This window comes from Chlorocebus sabaeus, chromosome 12, assembly GCF_047675955.1.
Source record: "Chlorocebus sabaeus isolate Y175 chromosome 12, mChlSab1.0.hap1, whole genome shotgun sequence".
NCBI lineage: Eukaryota > Metazoa > Chordata > Mammalia > Primates > Cercopithecidae > Chlorocebus > Chlorocebus sabaeus.
In genome coordinates this window covers 28,144,677-28,162,441 of record NC_132915.1, presented here as the reverse complement: position 1 = coordinate 28,162,441, position 17,765 = coordinate 28,144,677, and the positions used below count along the sequence as shown (strand labels likewise).

The following is a 17,765-nucleotide window of genomic DNA, read 5'->3' as shown; positions in this document are numbered from 1 at the left end:
AAAGATTTTTCAATAGGGGAGGTTATATTAGCTATGAATTTCATTTCAGGATAGTAATGGGTCATTAATAAAATATTTATTGTAGAAAGGGAGTGTTAGATCTAACAGAGTTGAGAACTCTGACTGGTCCAACCCTGTGTTTTCCAGTTGAGGAGATGGAGGCCCAGAGACACAAAGGAACCTCTCAAGGTCACACAGCTTACAGGAGGTGGCACTGACTTCTGCACTGGGCTTTGATAACTTTTCCCTGCATTAATTAAGCAACATTATTAATCCAGACAGCCAAGAGCAACTGAGCACTTCTCATGTGGCTATGCTGCAGTAAATGCTATACAAGGTATATGCTATGAAAAGTAAATGCTATACAAGGACCATCACTGAATCTGCATATCAATTCTATGACAGCTATTAGTATGACTGGTCCACAATCTTTCACTTGGAATGTGAGAGGCTCTGTTTCAGAATTCAAAACTTTTCCAATTTTAGAAAGGTAGCAGGGTGCAAATACTCGACATTGTGCCATAACCTCCCTTAGGGTCTGGGGAAGTACACAGAGCACAGTAACATTTCTGTGGCAAAATGTGTAAGATTCATGGTAAGCTAAACAAATCCTATAAATGGCCTCCCGGCAGGCCAGGCAGGTTTATCAGTCACCTGACTGCAAAAATCCCTTTTGTTTCTCAGAGCTTTCTAGACTTTGGAACCATGGATCTTATTAGTGTCCCCATTGGGTAGACCAGGACATGGAGGTTGAGGGGTTAAACTGCACACTTCCTGAGAAGGGGCTGGGGGCTGAATTCAGAGCCCATCCTCCTGACCACCACACTGGACAGCTTCTCTGTGAATTCTGATGGGCAGAAAAACAAAGCCAAACCAGAACATCTCTAGAGCAGTGTTTTAAAAACACAATTCTAACCTCCACTCCACTTTCCCCACCTTTCCTAAATGTTGGTAAAAGCACCTTATTAACAGCAAAACAGGAACTTTCCATGTGGCTGGCTATGGGAAAAGAAATACTGAACTTTTCTCACTGTGAGAATCTGGTGACTTTACAAGTCACATCAAGAACTACCACCGTCTACCTATTGTAAAACCGGAAGGAGTAAGGCATTGCTTTCGGCATCAGAGAGGTGCATGTAGACAAACTGAAAAACATATACCTGGGAATGTGACCAGTCGACTTCCCGATCACCATTAGTGGATGCCCCCGGTGAATGCACTGGCTACTGGGATTTATGGACCACTAGCCATGTGCCACACATCAGGCTTTAACTGCAGTATCTATGAGAGTGCCGCAGCAGCCTGGCGAGGGAGGCACTATCGTCCTGCAGAAGAGGAGCCTGAGGCTTAGTGGTTGCACAGCTTGGATGAGGAAGGACTCAAGCCCAGCTTGCCCAGTTCTGGAGCCAGCACACTCCGGCCCTGCTCTAGTGAAAGCAAAGGGGTAAGGTTCCAGGTCCACTCTTGCTTACCTCTTGCTTCTCCATTCTTTCCTTTCTTCCCTGGTGGACCCAAGGGCACCCCAAGGAGAAGTGGGTGTGGGTGGCAGTGGGGCCTACAGGGATCCTTGATCCCTGTAACTCTGTCTTTTCACTGGCCCGCAGGACACAGGAGGCTTAAAAGTCCAAATTTTCACTCTTTTGGAACTTTCTGAGAACCTCCTAAAACTCATTTCCCCCCCATTTGCATGTTGGCCTCAGTTTTACAGGAACAGGAGGGAGAATGGCAGGCAGAGGCATTTCAAGCTCTCTGTCCTCCCAGTGACCTTGTCCTGTGGCTGCTTTCTAGAGAACAAGACCAGTAAAGGATGGTGACAGTAAGTGTCAGCATCTCCTCTCTGTGCCCACAGCCCCGACAGCTCTGGTTCCCTGGAGAAAAAAGCAGGATGGCTGCTGACACCTAACTTCTGAGAGGAAGGCAATTTCTGCAGCTAGATGAATGCTGTACTGGAGAACAATGGCCTCTTTGAAGGAACCAAGGCTACAAGACGCCATCTTCTCTTCACAGATCAGGACTCTGTGCTCCATGTGAGAAACAGAGCTTATTCCTCTGCGTCAGGAGGAAAACATGAGCACAGTCAAAAGCAATGGTCCTCAGGGGATGGGTGAATTTTCTGCTGTTAAAGATTACTATGGGGCTGTGGCCTCCCCTGGGAGGCAGCTTCTGAGGCCCAGGATGGCGAGGGGAAGTAGGGGAGCACCTAGGAGCAGCTCAGGTGCTAATGCAGTTTGCAGCCTGGTGGCCTCACTAGCAGCTTGGATTACAACCCTGAAGGCAGGCCAAATGAAAAAATGGCTTCTGTTGTAAACAAATTTTCTCTGTTGACCACATCACCCAGAGAAATGGAGCTTAGGAATCACTGACTTTGTGCCAGGAAGAGGAGCTGGTTTTCCTAAGGACTGGGGTGGGCAGTGCTGTTGTCTGCTGGGGACAGACAGGGATGCTAACTTTCCTGTAGCCCAGAGGATGGTTCTGGACCACAAAGAACTGTCCTCCCAAAATGCCCTCATGCTTGGGCAGACCTGCTCAAACCCCTACAGGGGGGCCAAATTCTTCCTACTCTTCACCTCATCCCAAAGTCTCTAATAACTCGGCCTCCTTTCCCTTCCTCAAAGGGAAACGCAGCTAGCCCCTGACTCAGGGCCTTCACACCTGCTCCTTCCTCATTCTCACTTTATTCAGGTCTCTGCTCCAAGGTCACCTCCTCAAGCGAGGGCTTTGTTGATCACCCTACCTGACATAGCCCCTGTCCCTCCATCCCTTGACCCTGTTTTATTTGTCTGTGGAGCACTCCCCACTACCCAATTTTACATTAAGTATATTTACCTATTGATTTTCTGTCTCCTTTCAGCCCTTGCGATGAATACCCTGTCTGTTTTATTCAGACTTCTATCTCTAGTGCTGGAACAGTGCCTGACACACAGTATGTGCACAGTAAATACATGTTTTGTGTGTGATGAATTAGACTGAATCAGGTTCTGAAAAGTCAAGAGAACCTAACCCAGAAGGAGATCAAAGGAAGCAACCCTTACATCCTCAGACTCGAAGACGTGGCAGATCATCTTGTACTGCCTTTTCCCATCCTGGGACGGGTGGGATGCTTCCACGTTCTCCTGGGAGTTGGAACGAGGCATCCGCCGGCGGGCCATCAGCACAACGATGTTCCCAATGTCGGCAATGTAGGAAATGGTCCTCAGAGGGTGGTCCATCATCGTCTCCTGGAGGCAGGAGGAGAGGGCGGATAAGTCCAGCTCAGCATCTAATGACCCAAGAGAGCGCCTGCCACCCCATAGCCAGTCAAGTATGTTCACATGCAGGGTGGGCTCCAGGGCTCACTGCAAAGCCCATGGTGAGGGATTAATGGATCCCCACCCAGGCCTGAGGGCATTTCCCTTGGCTAACCAAGAGCAGGAAATGATCTGTGGCAGGTGAAAAGAAATAAGAAATTCCAAACAGTAGAATCTCCTGTGGGGAAGTTAAAAAAAAAAAAAAAAAAAAAAAAGGACAAAAAAAAATCAAAATGGCATGGCTGTTTCTGTTTTTGTGTGCAGGAGTGTATGAGTGATTTTAAACCCAATTTCTTAAAAGACGAATGTGCCCACATTAATGAATCCTCTGATTAAAATTTCTGAAAATGCTAAACATCATCCATGTCTTAGGGGCGTTTTGGGCTTTAAGAAAGCAATCCCAAACCCCATCCAGCAGCAGGCACTGTGAACACCACCTTCTAGCTCACTGGGGCCCAGCATCTGGGGACAGCCGCTCTACCGACACATGCATCTCTGAGTTACGATGCCACTAAGCTTCCCCCTGGGAAAGGTGGAAGCCAGCTGATACCTGTGTGTCAGCGTTCAGCACTTTGATTCTCTGGGTAGAAATGAAGAGATCCACCTCAGTCATTGGCTGAGATTCGCCTTCAGGAGCCTGAGAAGAAAAAATGCACCAAGAGAAAGTTTGACCACACTGCCCTGACCCAGATGCAGAAGGAGTCAGGTTAGCTCACACAGAGGCACCAAGACACAGTTACCAGAACAGCGATACAGACTCTAGGCTTAAACTGCCAAAGCTGAAGGTACCACACAGAGGATGGACACATGGACAAGAGTTAGCACCTCTAGGTTACAGGGAAAAACGCAGAATCCCCTTTTCTTCCTCCCCTATAGAAGCAGTAACTCACTGCAGTAGATTTCACTCTTTGAACAATGATGGCAAGTGGCGCTCTCTGTAAGGGTTTTGGAGCCCAACAGATTGAAGAAATAGGGCAAAAAACTCATACCAAAAGACCTTGGGGAAGTCGCTTAGAATTTGCCTCTGCTTGAGCCGATGGAAGACAATGTTCATAGCAGCTGCAAATGAAGCCATTTGGATGCAGTTCTGGTAAGAGGGTCTTTACATTTTACACACCACCCCAGCAACACAGAAGCAGTCCTGAAGCCACCCCATTAAGAAAGAGCCCCAATGCCTCAACGTCCCAGGAGTAGTAGTTCATAAGCACCTAGAAGCTCCACAACCAAAAAGCGCAGTCTGGTTCATTTAGGGCTTAACTCTGTACATGTGTGGTTATTAGCGAGTTTTCTTTTTTGCATCCAGCAATCTGACAAATCCACAAATCAAGCATAACTATAATCGAACAGACTCAAGTCCCTGCCACATCGATGCTCCTGAATGGTTGGAACTTCCATACTACTATATGATTCATTTAGCATCTCCAATCTGCTCCCTGTCGTTCCTCTGAAGTGAAATGACTAATGAGCAACAGAAAACGGCCACCTTTGGCAACTGAGTTTTGAGAAATGCTGGCTTATGGGGCGGTTCAAAAAGAAATCTGAACAAAAACTTGCTGGATGCAGAAAACAAAAACACGAAAATATAAAAAGGTAAAACAGAAACGAATGAAAAGAACAGGCATAACACCAAGCTGATGAAGTTGTTTGTACTGCACCTTCTTCCTGCTTTTGGCTAATTTCTGGGCCATCTGCTTAGCATGGAACAAACAGAGACAGGAGAATAGTTAGAAAGAATTTGCAGAGACTCAAAGTCAAAAAGGGAATTGACAAACTAATACTGAATAGTGGCATAAAGCGTTTCTGTGGGAAGAGGACTGGCTTTTAAAAATCTCAGTCTAAAGATAATCAATGTCGTAATTCAGAATTTAGTATGTGGGAAGTGGTGAAGTGAGACAAAGGAAATGTGTTGGGTGCTTCTTATACTTAATTGCGATTGATCTTTCCAAAGAACCAAGTTTTGGTTCTGTTAATTTTCTTTATTGTAGGCCTGGTTTTCTATTTCACTGATTTCAGCATAGACCTCTATTTCCTTCTACTTTCTTTGGGTTTAATTTGCTGACTTCTCAGCTTCCTGAGATAAAAACTTAAATTATGGCTTTCTAACTTTATTCTGATATTCAAAACTATGAATCTCCCTCTAAGCATTGCTTTGGATGTATTCCACAAATTTTTGTGTGTTTCAACTTAACACACAAAAAATTATTCCATTAATTTTTTTTTTCAAATTTCCACTGCAATTTCTTCTAAGAACCTTGGATTATTTAGAATTGTATTGTTAATTTTGATACATTTGGGGATTTTCTAGTTATTTTTTATTTATTACTATTTTTTTTTTGAGATGGAGTTTTGTTCTTGTTGCCCAGGCTGGAGTGCAATGGCGTGATCTTGGCTCACCGCAACCTCCGCCTCCCAGGATCAAGAGATTCTACTGCCTCAGCCTCCCGAGTAGCTGGGATTATAGGCGTGCACCACCACACCTGGTTAATTTTTGTATTTTTTAGTAGAGATGGGGCTTCTCCATGTTGGCCAGCCTGGTCTCAAATTCCTGACCTCAGGTGATCCACCTGCCTCGGCCTCCCCAAGTGCTGGGATTACAGGTGTGAGCCACCGCGCCCGGCCTCTAGTTATCTTTTTCTATTGATTTTGGAATTAATTCCACTGTGGTCAGAGAACACAGTCTGTATGTCAATCTTTTGAAATACGCTGAGGCTTAGTTGTATGTTCCAGTACATGACTGACTTTGATGGATGTGCCATGTGGACTTCAACATATGCATTCTGTAGTTGTTGGGGACAGTGTTCCATCAATGACAATTAGGTCAATTAAGTTGGTTAAGAGTATTGTTCAAACCTTCTATGTACTTGCTGGTTCTTTAATCTGCTTGTTCCATCATTTATTGAGTGTGTCAAAACCTCCAGCTGTTACGTGGATTTATCTGTGTATCCTGATTCTGTCAATCTTTACTTTATCTTACAGCTATGTTACAAGGCACGCACATATGTAGGATGGTATGCCTGCTTGATAAACTGATCCTTTCGTTGTTCTCCCTCTTTAGCTCTAGTAATACTTCTTGCCTTAAATTTGTGTAATATTAATGTAGTTTACATCTAACTAAAAATGGATGTACCATACTCCCTTTTGCTCACAATTAAAAGACAGCATAGTTGATAAAAGCAGAGAGTGGGGCTGGATTGTCCAAAACCAAGTCCTGGCTCTGCCATTTACTAGCTGTGTGACTTTGAGGCAAGCCACTGAACATCTCTGTGCCTCAGTTTCTTCATCTGCAAAGTGAAGATAAAAATAGTATCTACCTCACAGGGCTGTTTTGAGGACAAAATGAATACATGCAAAGCTCTTCAGTGCCTTGTACATTCTAAGCACTATATTTGTGTTTGCTGTTATATGATTATAATTGACCTAGGTCATGATGCAATTTCTTGCCTTTTGCTAAGGCTTGCTATTTATACAGATCTTCTACAAATAATGGTGAGTCAATGGCCAAACTGCAGATGCTGTTGTGGTAATGGGAGTGGGGTGTAGGAAGAACTGCTCTCTCATATTCCTGGGTACTCACCTGGTAGAAAATCTCCTCTGCTCTCAGCAGCACATCTCTGTTTCATTAGTGACTAAAATATGTTGCCTATACTGCCTCATTGTACAGAAACTGGATGAGTCAGCCATCCAGACACCACATAGCGAATCTCTGGTACACCCGGGAAACTAGGGCAACCGCATTCCCGCACAGATGCCCTGCTGTTCTTACTGGTGGCCATGAGTTCACAGTGAATAGTCTGCTCTGAAAAAGTCTGAAGGTAGCAACTGTGTCATCCTGACTGCTGCACATTGCAGTGGAAATATTTCTGCATCTGTGAAGTGACGTATGCTGATGTTATACCACGCCACACCACGAGGATTCCCATGTGGAATCCCAGAGTCTGGCCAGGGATGTTCTGACTGGCGTCAGTTATAACCTGCATAACTGACAGCTGGGAGATCTTTAATGTTTGTTTGACCTTGACCTCTCCTGAAATGATATGGCAGCAATATAGGAATTTCCATTACTTTGGATACCAAACCTGACAGCTGTTGGTCAAAATTCAACTCTAGGGAACCGATTTGAAAGAACTCTTTCAAAAGAAAATAGGTTCCACCATCCCTTGAGTACCCAAATTCCTTTTTTTTTTTTTTTTCTCTGGAACTGGTGTTGAGGAAGAGGATCCAAAAGGCAAACCGAGTCTCATGAAAGGTATTCTGAAACTTTTTTTTTTGGGGGGTGGGATGGGGGGACAGAGTCTCGCTCTTTCACCCAGGCTGGAGTGCAGTGGTGCCATCTCGGCTCACTGCAACCTCCGCCTCCCAGGTTCAAGCAATTCTCGTGCCTCAGCCTCCTGAGTAGCTGGGATTACAGGCACCTGCCACCATGCCCAGCTAATTTTTGTATTTTTAGTAGAGACGGGGTTTCACCATGTTAACCAGGCTGATCTTGAACTCCTGACCTCAGGTGATCCACCCGCCTTGGCTTCCCATAGTGCTGGGATTACAGGTGTGAGCCACTGCGCCTGGTCTGAAACAGTTTTTATGAAGTTAAAAATATTCTGTGGATTTAGAGTAATACCATCTTTAAATCACTCATGATATCCAAGTACCCTACAATAAATTATAATTTAAAATTTAAATATAACATCACAGAAGATGGGAGAGTTGGAGCCAGAATGAGAAATTAGGGTAGCAGAAAGGGGTCCAAGAGAAACATAAGGCCAGCATGCATTTTTAAGCCAGGATGCCAACATCTATTTAAACCCTTGTGTTTCCTGGGATTGATCATCGCTTACCACATGGCGGGGTGTGGTGCAAAGGACAAACTGCAGCACCACCCACCCACTTACTCCATCCACAATGTGTACTGAGTTTCTGCTGTTAAGACACTCTTGATTAGTCATGCCAGGGATGCTCCTGACTATTCTATCTTTTCTTTCCCTACTGACATTTGCTGAGAACTTGTTATGTGCCAGAATCCTTCGAAGTATTTCCCATAAATCAGTGTAAAAGCTTACAACACCCCTGTGAGCTACTACCCTGCTAGGTGGTAAGCCATGATCAATCCCATGAAACACGAGGTGTAAGTAGATGTTGCCATTTCTGCCTACATTGTGTTATCCTCATTTTTCAGAAGAGGGAAATGTGGCACAGAGAGGCTAATTAACTTGCCCCAGGTCACACAGCTGTGAAGTGGCAGAACAGAGATTCAAATTCTGGCAATCTCACTCCACTGTAAACCCCTAGTTGTGCAACTGGGGCAAGCTTGTCATCTGTAAACTTCTCCATTTGTCTACACCATGGGGAGAACAATACCTACCTCACAATATTCTCTACCTCATCCATTTTGAGGAGTAAATGAGATTGAGATAATGCATGTGAAGGGCCTAATACTTTACTTTTTCAACTAAGCTGGGAAATGATACAACTTAGGCAAAGCTATAATGATAGATATTTTACTTCTACAATGAAATCATAATTTTGAGACAATCACAAAAGAATGAAAAAATCTGATCTTTGGGACAGGCTAGTTAAGATGGATATATGAATATTTGATAATGAATGCAGCTTGCCAAAATGCATGGACCACAAGATACCTAAACACCATTTGTAATCTAATTGCATAAGCTTCATAGGAAGAATGGAGACACAACACCACACTCCGGGTGGATGGACACGAAGCAGTCTCTGTGGTTCAGGTAGGGCTCAGCAGGCCACCCTATCTTCTGGCTGAAGAGCAGAGAATGAAGTGGGAATGAGAGTGGAAGGCAAGGTAGAGATGCAGTGGAGAGCAAGGAAGACAAGTGAGCTCATTGTGCTGGCTTCCAGTCGGGCTCTCTCTAGATAGGAGGTAGGCATGAGTCCCACGCTGTTAGGGGAGGGGTGTGTTTCTATCTAGGGCACATTAAAGACTCACAGCACATAGCGCAAAGCTCTCTCTAGAAGTTTCTCCCAAAACATGTTCCAGAGAATACTACCAATAAGACAGGTATCTATCAAATGGTGACAATTAGCAGGTATCTATCACATGGTAACAATGTATTCTGTGCTCAAGTAATTATGGGAGCTGCTAGTTAAAGTGAATGAAATCTTCTTAGTGTAGGACTTCCCAGAGCCTTTAAGAGGAAGACATCTGTAGCAAATATCCGAAAAGGAGATCTATTTTCTTGAGCTCATTTGCCAGTGGAACTCTATTAGTGACACGCGCTTAGCCTGACTAGAATGCTGCAGGGCACAGGGGGAGGAAAGATGCCTCACACACTGGCAGGTCCACCTTCTCTAAGGCAGGGGTTCCCAAACGCTGGTGCAGAGCGGAATCTCCTGGACAGCTTGTTAAAACACAGACTCCTGGGTGCCACCTTCTGAGCTTCTGACTCAGTAGTTTGGGCTTGGGCCTGAAAACCTGTACTTCCAATAAGTTCATAGGCAATGCTGATGCTACTGGTCCGGGGATCATGCTTTGAGAACCAGAGCTCTAATGCAATCCCCTAAAGTACATGAGGGCTCTCTGGAAGGATATTACTTCTCAAAAATGATGACCAACAAAGGCAGAATGAACACATTAGGGAGGGACCAAAGACCAAAACAAACAAACAAAATTTAATGGCAGATGTCTTCTACTTCTGCTATTGTGCTCAGATATGTCATCTCTTAAATTGTGGTAGATAGAAAAGCCTTTAAATTTCAGAGCCCTCAGCTTACCTTGTATTATTGTTACCTAACATTCTTTTTGGCTTCTTTTTACTGCAAGTTTCTCAAGCTCAAGAACTGCGTATTGGTTAATTTTTATTCCGAAAGGGCCTATCACAGGAGTCTGCACAGCAACAGTTGGCATTTGGGGCCAAATTCCTTTGTTTCTTTTCACATTAAGTAGAAAATACCTGGCCAAACCGCAGCTCCAAATTCTCTCTCCATGTGGCAAATGAATCTTGTAAGTTTTTTGTTAAACTAAGAAAACAGTAACTTTCAAAACCCCAAGTCCAAGTCCAATGAGCAATGTTCAATTTTAGTATACAGTTGACACTACGTGAGTGGCAGACACCACAATCGACAAATGGAACAGAAATTAAAGACTGCTTTGAAATGGAAACCTAAGCTTCAAGGTCAGCGTCTGTTCAGAGATAAAGCACCACGAGTACCAGGGCGCGTGGTGAGCAGTTCTCATTCACATCCAGCCACGTCCATCTGGTCAAACAAACAATGTAGGCAGAGGAAGAGAGGGACAAAACTGGGGTCCCTGCAGGGAGTGAGGGAAGAAGGAGGAATCAGAAAACAAAGGAGGAAACTACCCCCACCTTTGTTTAGGTGAAAGTGCCAAGCCAGAAATTACTAATCAGCTTGGGGTTAAGGACATTGCTAAATGGATTGCAAAATAAATCCACAGAGCTTTTCTTTCTCCTTCTTTCCTGGATGGATGCTATAAAGTCTGCAGCTTTGCTATGCTCTGTGTCCTTTCTGCCAAGGTGGCCTAGAATAACTCGTTCTGAAAGGTCAGTCTCTCTTTCGGAAACAGCATGGCACCATCTTCCTTACAGAGCAGTGTCTGCCAGGCACATGTGGGCACCCGGTGCAAGCTCCTTCCACTTGAGCCCAGCCCAGCCTGCTCAGGATCAACACTCTTTGCCCCCAGCTTCCCTCTGCATTGATGAAGTCCATCAATGTACACTCCCTGACACAGTCACTTTTTGGAGAGTGCTCACTTAAATAGGCATCTCCATTTACACCTGGAAAAGGCTTCTAGCTAGAGGTAACGTCAACCAATCTGACGAGCATTTTAATGGACGTAAAAGGAACATGAAGCAGAAAATATTTAATGACAGGCAACAGTTCCTTCCAATGCATAGATGCACATTGTAAACTGATACTTATAAGTTATGAGTGAAATGTAACCATTTAATTTTACCACTCTATAATGAATTCCTCACGCCAGAGTAATTTGCTTGTAAAAATAAATATATGTTTTCCAGATGTGTATTCTGCTCTAGGCAGGTCTAAAATGTATTTATAATCAGAAAGCCTCTATCTTGCTTGTTCTGATCAACAGAGCCATCTAATTTTTGGTTCAAATGAACTGTGGAACTTCGGGATACCAATCCTTTGGAAGCTTTGAAGTAAAATCTCTGATTTCTTATGAGGCAGCTGGACTTTAAAGAAGGAATAACAACACTATAGGACACCACTGTGGAAATAAGAAAAGATAATTCACAATATAATTGGCACTGATGAGCTTTGGTACAGGGATGCTGTGTACCTTGAACATCGCTTTATGTACAAGTGATGTGCCCCGTGCCTGCTTTTTCCCTGTAAGGCCATCTCAGCACTACCTAAGTGTCATAAGCGGACTAGAAAGGCATAAATGTTCTATCTGTAGGAGTCCAAAGCTATCGGAGGGCTAATAAACAAGGTGTCCCAAATGAAACCTGAACCTTAAAACTTTGAAACCTTGATGGATAGAACCTAGAAAAAACTAACCTCAAAGCAACATGCAGTTTTCAACCTCAGGAGTCTTCAGTACTCTTTTGGGGGCAGACTGCAGCTTTATTCTGGAAGATTTGCCTGAATGGGCTCTGGTAGCATTCCTTGATAGGGGCTCTTTGGCATTTCGGTAGAGATAAAATCTTTGTTTTGTGGCTCTGCCCTGGATGTTATAGTGTCTTGAGCACACCTGGCTCTGGCCCAGTGAATGCCCCCAGTCACCGCGACAAGCAGAGGTGCCCCTACTCATTTCCAAACACATGTTCTGAAGGCAGTCCCTGTCTATCAGAGACCCCACGTGAGGCACACCAGGCTTTTGGGCTTCCACCAAACCTGGGAAGCTAAGAGCACCATTCACCTGGAAGCCCAGGAGGCATATCTGGTAACCATGGGGCACGTGGAGTCAGAACTATGTCTCTATGTCTCTTTGGTTTAAAGTTCTCTGCTCTGTACAAAATAGGATGTGACTGTGCCTGAAAAGCAGCCTGTTCTCTCTGAGAGGCTTGTGGGTTGTTGCTTTGAATGCTGTGCCTGGAAGACAACTAAATTAAGATGGAGAAGACCTTGGGGAGACTTTCTGGCACAATGTCACCACTTTGTAGAAACGGGAAGACAGCAAAAGGGAACTAGGCCAAGCTTGGATGGGTGGCTCCCCAAGAACCTGGTGAAGTTCTATCCGTAGCATTGTTTAGTCTCAAAGTCCCAAAAGGTATGAAGGTCAGACTGTCTCCAAGGAGTTGTACTGTTGGGAGCCATGGAGTAAGACACATCTCTTTGGGCAGGGGGTGGGGCTTACCGTAAAAGAACTGGACCCTCCCACTGTCCATCAGTCTGGGAGAGGCTAATTTTAGAAGAAGACAAACACCACAGACATGGGCCTTATGGCAGCAGGGCCTCTGAGGCATAGGCAAGGTTTGTGTGCCTCAGATGAAGTGGCTGAGTGGATCCCTGACACATGGAAGGAACTAAAAGGTCCTGTCAGTAATCCTGACACTAGGTCTGGTCTAGCAGGGTGGTGACAACAGCCACTCTTGAAGCAGTTGCAAATCACTCCTCCCTGGTTTATAAAAACATCAGTAGACATGTCAAAAGTTGCAGCATAGGCTTACTGTCCTAGGAGGAGTTAAGGGAACGGCCAGCTCTGAGCTTGGGGGAGAAGCGTTTCCTCCAAGTGCAGAGAGGTGGTCAGATCAGTGGGTGACACACAGAGGCCCCAGCAGCAGGGGCGGCAGTGAGCAGCCTGAGGAGGAAGCCATGAGAGGGACATGGGGCCGTTCGCACAGCATCCTGGGAACTGCAGGATAACTGGACAGCTGAGGGTTCAGGGGCATCATAATTACGGTGTCAGTGATGCTATGAGCTGCTTATTATTTACCACATGGCGGAGTCTGGACACGTGACTATCATAAGAATCAGCCTGGGCATGAGGCCCAAGCCAACTGCCTCTCCTCTGCAAGCACCTCCTGGAATTGTTGGTCACTTACTGTTCCTTTCTACCTCTCAGGCAGAAGGCAACGGTCAGAGGTGTTCACATCTGCAGGCTTCCCCTGCACTCTGGCGGCACTCTGGCTGAGCTGGAGGACAAGGATCTCACTTTATCAGCTGCTGTTTTTCCTGCCTGCCAAGACCCTGCACAGCCCTGCATGCCTAAGTGCTCAAGGAATAATGTTTTCTTTGATTGCGAGATTAAGGAGTCTCAGTTACTGTGGTCTACCTGTCCCTCTTTCTCCTTCCACATTACCACACAAACACCAGGATGCAACCTGGAAGTGTATGAGAGAGAAGGTATGAAATACGGAGTGGCTCCTTGAGGAAAGAATCCATTTGGACCAGTTGAAACTGGATAAAACAGACTCTTGCAAGGCCTAACCTATTCCAACTTGCTGGAAATACCTGGTCCTGAACTTCTACCATGATGCTGTCCCTAGGGCTCTAGGTGACAATGGCCTCAAGGCTCGGGGAGGCTGCCCAGTGGTTCCAGGTAATGGTGGCACAATGGCAAGTGGATGACATGAATGTACCTTAAGTGTTCCTGGACTCCTGGTTTGCCCATTATTCTAGGTAGTTTTGGTATCGTGGTGGAGATTCTAGAGCTCTGCATTTCTGCATTTATTCATGGGAATAAACCGGTTCTGGATGGTTCAAACTAGTTGTGAATGACTTAAACCAGATGAGAGTGGTTTCTCCTGGATCAAACAGGCTTGTTCCTTTTATGTCTTGATTAAACAGATTCAAACATGTTATGACTGGCTCAAACTAGTTTAAACTGGATTAGCCTTGCACTGACCTTAGACTAGCCAGGTTAGATTTGATCAAAGGGTTCACTGTCCTTGAAGCAAGCCAGTTCAATCTAGCTTGAACAGGATGGACTGGTTCAAAAGCAATGCCACCTAGTTTGAACCAACTCTGTAACATGAATGTTTGCCACTGACCTCCAGTTGTCAGTGGAAATCCAGTGGTACATGTTGTGCACTTGAGACATAATACTCAAAATGGCATCCTTCCTCATTACATCAACTTTTCAAAGGTTGTGATCATACGTACTTCTTCTCAAGACTGGCCATTTATAACAACCTAAATAGATCATGTTTGTACATAAAGACCCCAGTAGACTTTGGAAATTTTTGTTAACAGGCACGTGCATAAGCACTGCCTGTGTGATGTCATCTCAGACCATTCTCCTCTAAACTAGATGTGGAGCCGTGGCCAGTGCTGTAGACTGCTCAAGTGCCCACACCTGCCCACCATCCCTGCTGGAGCACCCAGATGTCCTCACCTTGATCCTGCTTACGGCTTCCTGGGCCTGCATCATGCGCACGTTTTTGGAAGGAGTTTTGTCTGAGAGCAGCTGGGTGGAGCCAAGGTAATTGGCAGCAAAAATGATTCCATCGATCAAGTCTTCAGGGTCGCAGGGTCCCGGAACTGTAACACACAGAGCCACAGTGAGGGAAGCCATCCTGGGGCGGGGCCTGCCAACCCCCTCAATGGCACATCACCCCTCTTCCATGCCTCACCGCTGGCACAGGTGAGGCAGAGCCAACCTGCTGGTCTAAGGCATCTCTCTGTGTCTATCTGCACCCACACCTCATTTTCAAATAGAAGGCACAGTTTCTAGAATAATTTGCTTCTCTAAAACCATTTACTATGGAAAGTGATGCAAATATTTACTTAAATATGGAACATAAAATTCAGCAATAAAGCATACTGTTTCCCCTGTTAGACTGAGCTCTTAAGGGACAAAGACCATGTCATATTCACCTCTGACTCTCTTGTGTCTTACTGTCACCCAGGTGGTATCAACTAGATGTTTGCTGGATAAATGGTTAAGTAACTAGATGGCTGTCTTTTTAGAAAAGCTTTTTACAGCAATTCCTATTACTTGCCCCCCATTCATATCTCTTCCCCCATTTAGTCCATAATGGAAGAAACAAATTTATAGATCAGAAAAATAGGATATCTGTTTCAGAATGTCTGGATTCCTGTAATGGCTTCTGACCTCAATTGTGCAAGACAGATAACATGACCTCAAAGCCACGGTCCCATGCTGTCAATCTTGTTCACTTACAGGGTATAATGTTCTTGGCCTGTGCCTACACACAGACAGATTCCAAGGAAAATCAAATTTTCTGTTCTAATTTACCAGCCTTTTAAGTCAAACCTGTTTTAAATATTTTAATTGGGGGCACCTGATTCTAACCACAATTAGAATTGTAATTCTAATTGTAAACCCTAACTCGAAATTAAAACATGTCTGTGATTAATATATAACTGTATAACAGTTCACTTAAAAAGGCATTTTAATCTGCAATTGAACATATGTATTTTATTTTCTTTCTTTTTTTTTGAGACAGGGTCTCACTCTCTTGCTCAGGCTAGTGTACAGTGGTGTGATCTCGGCTCACTGCAACCTCTGCCTCCCAGGTTCAAGGGATACTCCCACCTCAGCCTCCCAAGTGGCTGAAACTACAGGCATTACCATGCTTAACTAACTTTTGTAGTTTTTGTAGAGATGGAGTTTTGCCATGTTGCCCAGGCTGGTCTTGGACTCCTGGGCTCAAGCAATTTGCCCACCTCAACCTCCCAAAGTGCTGAGATTATAAGCATGAACCACCACGCCCGGCCCTATGTATTTTATTTGCCTTGAGTGGTACATCTGGGGAGACTAAAATATACATTTTAACTCACTGTTAAAACCTCAGGGTCTTAAATTAGATAACTTGTAATGGAAACAATTTGCTTTTTCCTCTTGGAAGGCTAATCTGAAATGCTTTTTATTTTTACCCTTAAACATCAAGCTCATCTTGAGTTTACACAGCTGTGTCCTGTGCTGAACTACTTATCAGAGTACAGATGTAAAATAATCTACTCATTTATCTAAAACTAAGGTGGTGCTTGAAACAAAGAAATTAGAAGTGTTTTAGGAAGGGCTTTCACAAAGCATCTATGTAGTAATTAAATAAGGAAGCCTGTTATTTGTCTTATTCTCCATTTTTACAAGCAAGACTTCGAGGCTAACACTGTGAGTGGTACACAGACAAATCTGCCTCCACTACTTACCAGTAATCCACACTCTACTCAACAGCCACAGGGGCCTGCTCTGAATCTTATAGATGTGAGATGGATTCGGGCTATATATGATATACAGGTTCAGTTGTATGGCAGGGAAGCATATAAAATAATATATGAACAGGTCTGAATCCACATTACACTTTATATAAAGTAAAAGATTGTCAGTTTTTCCATGATAAGTTCCTGGTGATGCATTTCAGTGTTATTGAAACATAATCATTATTGCCAACCAGATATGGAGAAGAAAGATCTCATCTGGGAAATGAACTTTAAAAGTCTTCCATCTATTTTTAAAAAATCAACGTTAAAAGAAAAACAAAAACTAACTACCTTCTCTACAGGACTTGTAACATCATACATTCTTCTCTGATTTGGCGCTACAGGCGCTATTCACTGACAAGGTCCCTTTTTGACTACAGTAAGTGTGGGTATGGGGAAATGTTTAAAAGCAATCCAAATTATATTTAAATGACTGTAGAAATGCCAAGCAGCCAAGACACACAAATATCAGATCTAAACACATTTTGAGATATGATCTTATTGCCATTTATCCTTTCAGGAAATTGAATATAATTGAATGTCACTGTCACCACATCACACCCAGAAAAATAAAAGGCCCAATTTCATAAATTCACTTTGGGCTCAGTGCTAGTATATTCTTACAAAGTTAAAAAAATTAAACCCTTAATGATCCTGTGTCAGAGAATTGCAAGTTTTGCAAGTTTTCTTTTGGCCTTTCAGAACGTGGTTTCCCTTTAGTGCTGCCTTCGGGTTGCTCTGTGGATGAGGGACCACACACGTGACATCCTCACACTCAGGCTAATGCTGAGCCTGAAAAATCTCTAGGCCAGGGGGACGAATATGAAGAAGGGAGCTTTCAAACTTCAGAAAACTTCCTAGAGTGCTCTCACAGAATTTCAGAGCCTCACAAAAATGATGCAAATAATTTACAGATGACTGAAGAGAGAAACCTGAGTAACTAAACCAAAACTGTGAGCTTGTCCTGGGCTTTGAGCCCAAGGGTTCATGAAGGTTTATGAGCCCTGGTAACCCTTTCCCAGGCAGTGGAACACAATGACTGTTCACGCACAGGATCCAAAGGCCAGACACACCCTCAGAGAGATGTCTGGGCATTCTCTGGCCTCCAGAAAAGCCTCCTTCAAGGAAATGGTGATGCACCCAGGTAGACCCTCAGCACCATCTCTAGCCAGAGAGTTGAGTGCCTCTTTGTGAATGAGAAATGGTGCCTGATTTGGTGCCCCATTTGGATGGCATAATCTCCAGCTGGAGTGCAGAGCTTGGCTGAACTTTGGCCCCACTTGGCCTCTGAGTAGGTGCCCTTGTGCAGTGAGTAACCTGCACAACCAGGTGTGGCAGCCCCACAAAGACACTCCAGAG

The 17,765-nt window shown here is 44.4% G+C and overlaps 1 protein-coding gene across 6 annotated transcripts in view; it reads right to left on the bottom strand.

Moving 5' to 3' along the window:
- APBA1 (amyloid beta precursor protein binding family A member 1) overlaps positions 1-17,765 on the bottom strand; it is a 226,858-nt gene that overhangs the window by 20,029 nt on the left and 189,064 nt on the right. For 5 of the 6 annotated variants that reach the window (XM_007969448.3, XM_007969446.3, XM_073021532.1 and 2 more), the window contains exons 5-8: positions 14,575-14,720; positions 4,943-4,975; positions 3,838-3,924; positions 3,033-3,218 (exon numbers count right to left, since the gene is read on the bottom strand). In XM_007969448.3, coding sequence (XP_007967639.3) covers positions 3,033-3,218; positions 3,838-3,924; positions 4,943-4,975; positions 14,575-14,720 — 452 coding nt within the window. The remainder of the gene's footprint in view (positions 1-3,032; positions 3,219-3,837; positions 3,925-4,942; positions 4,976-14,574; positions 14,721-17,765) is intronic. The other variant, XM_007969449.3, reaches the window with a different exon arrangement.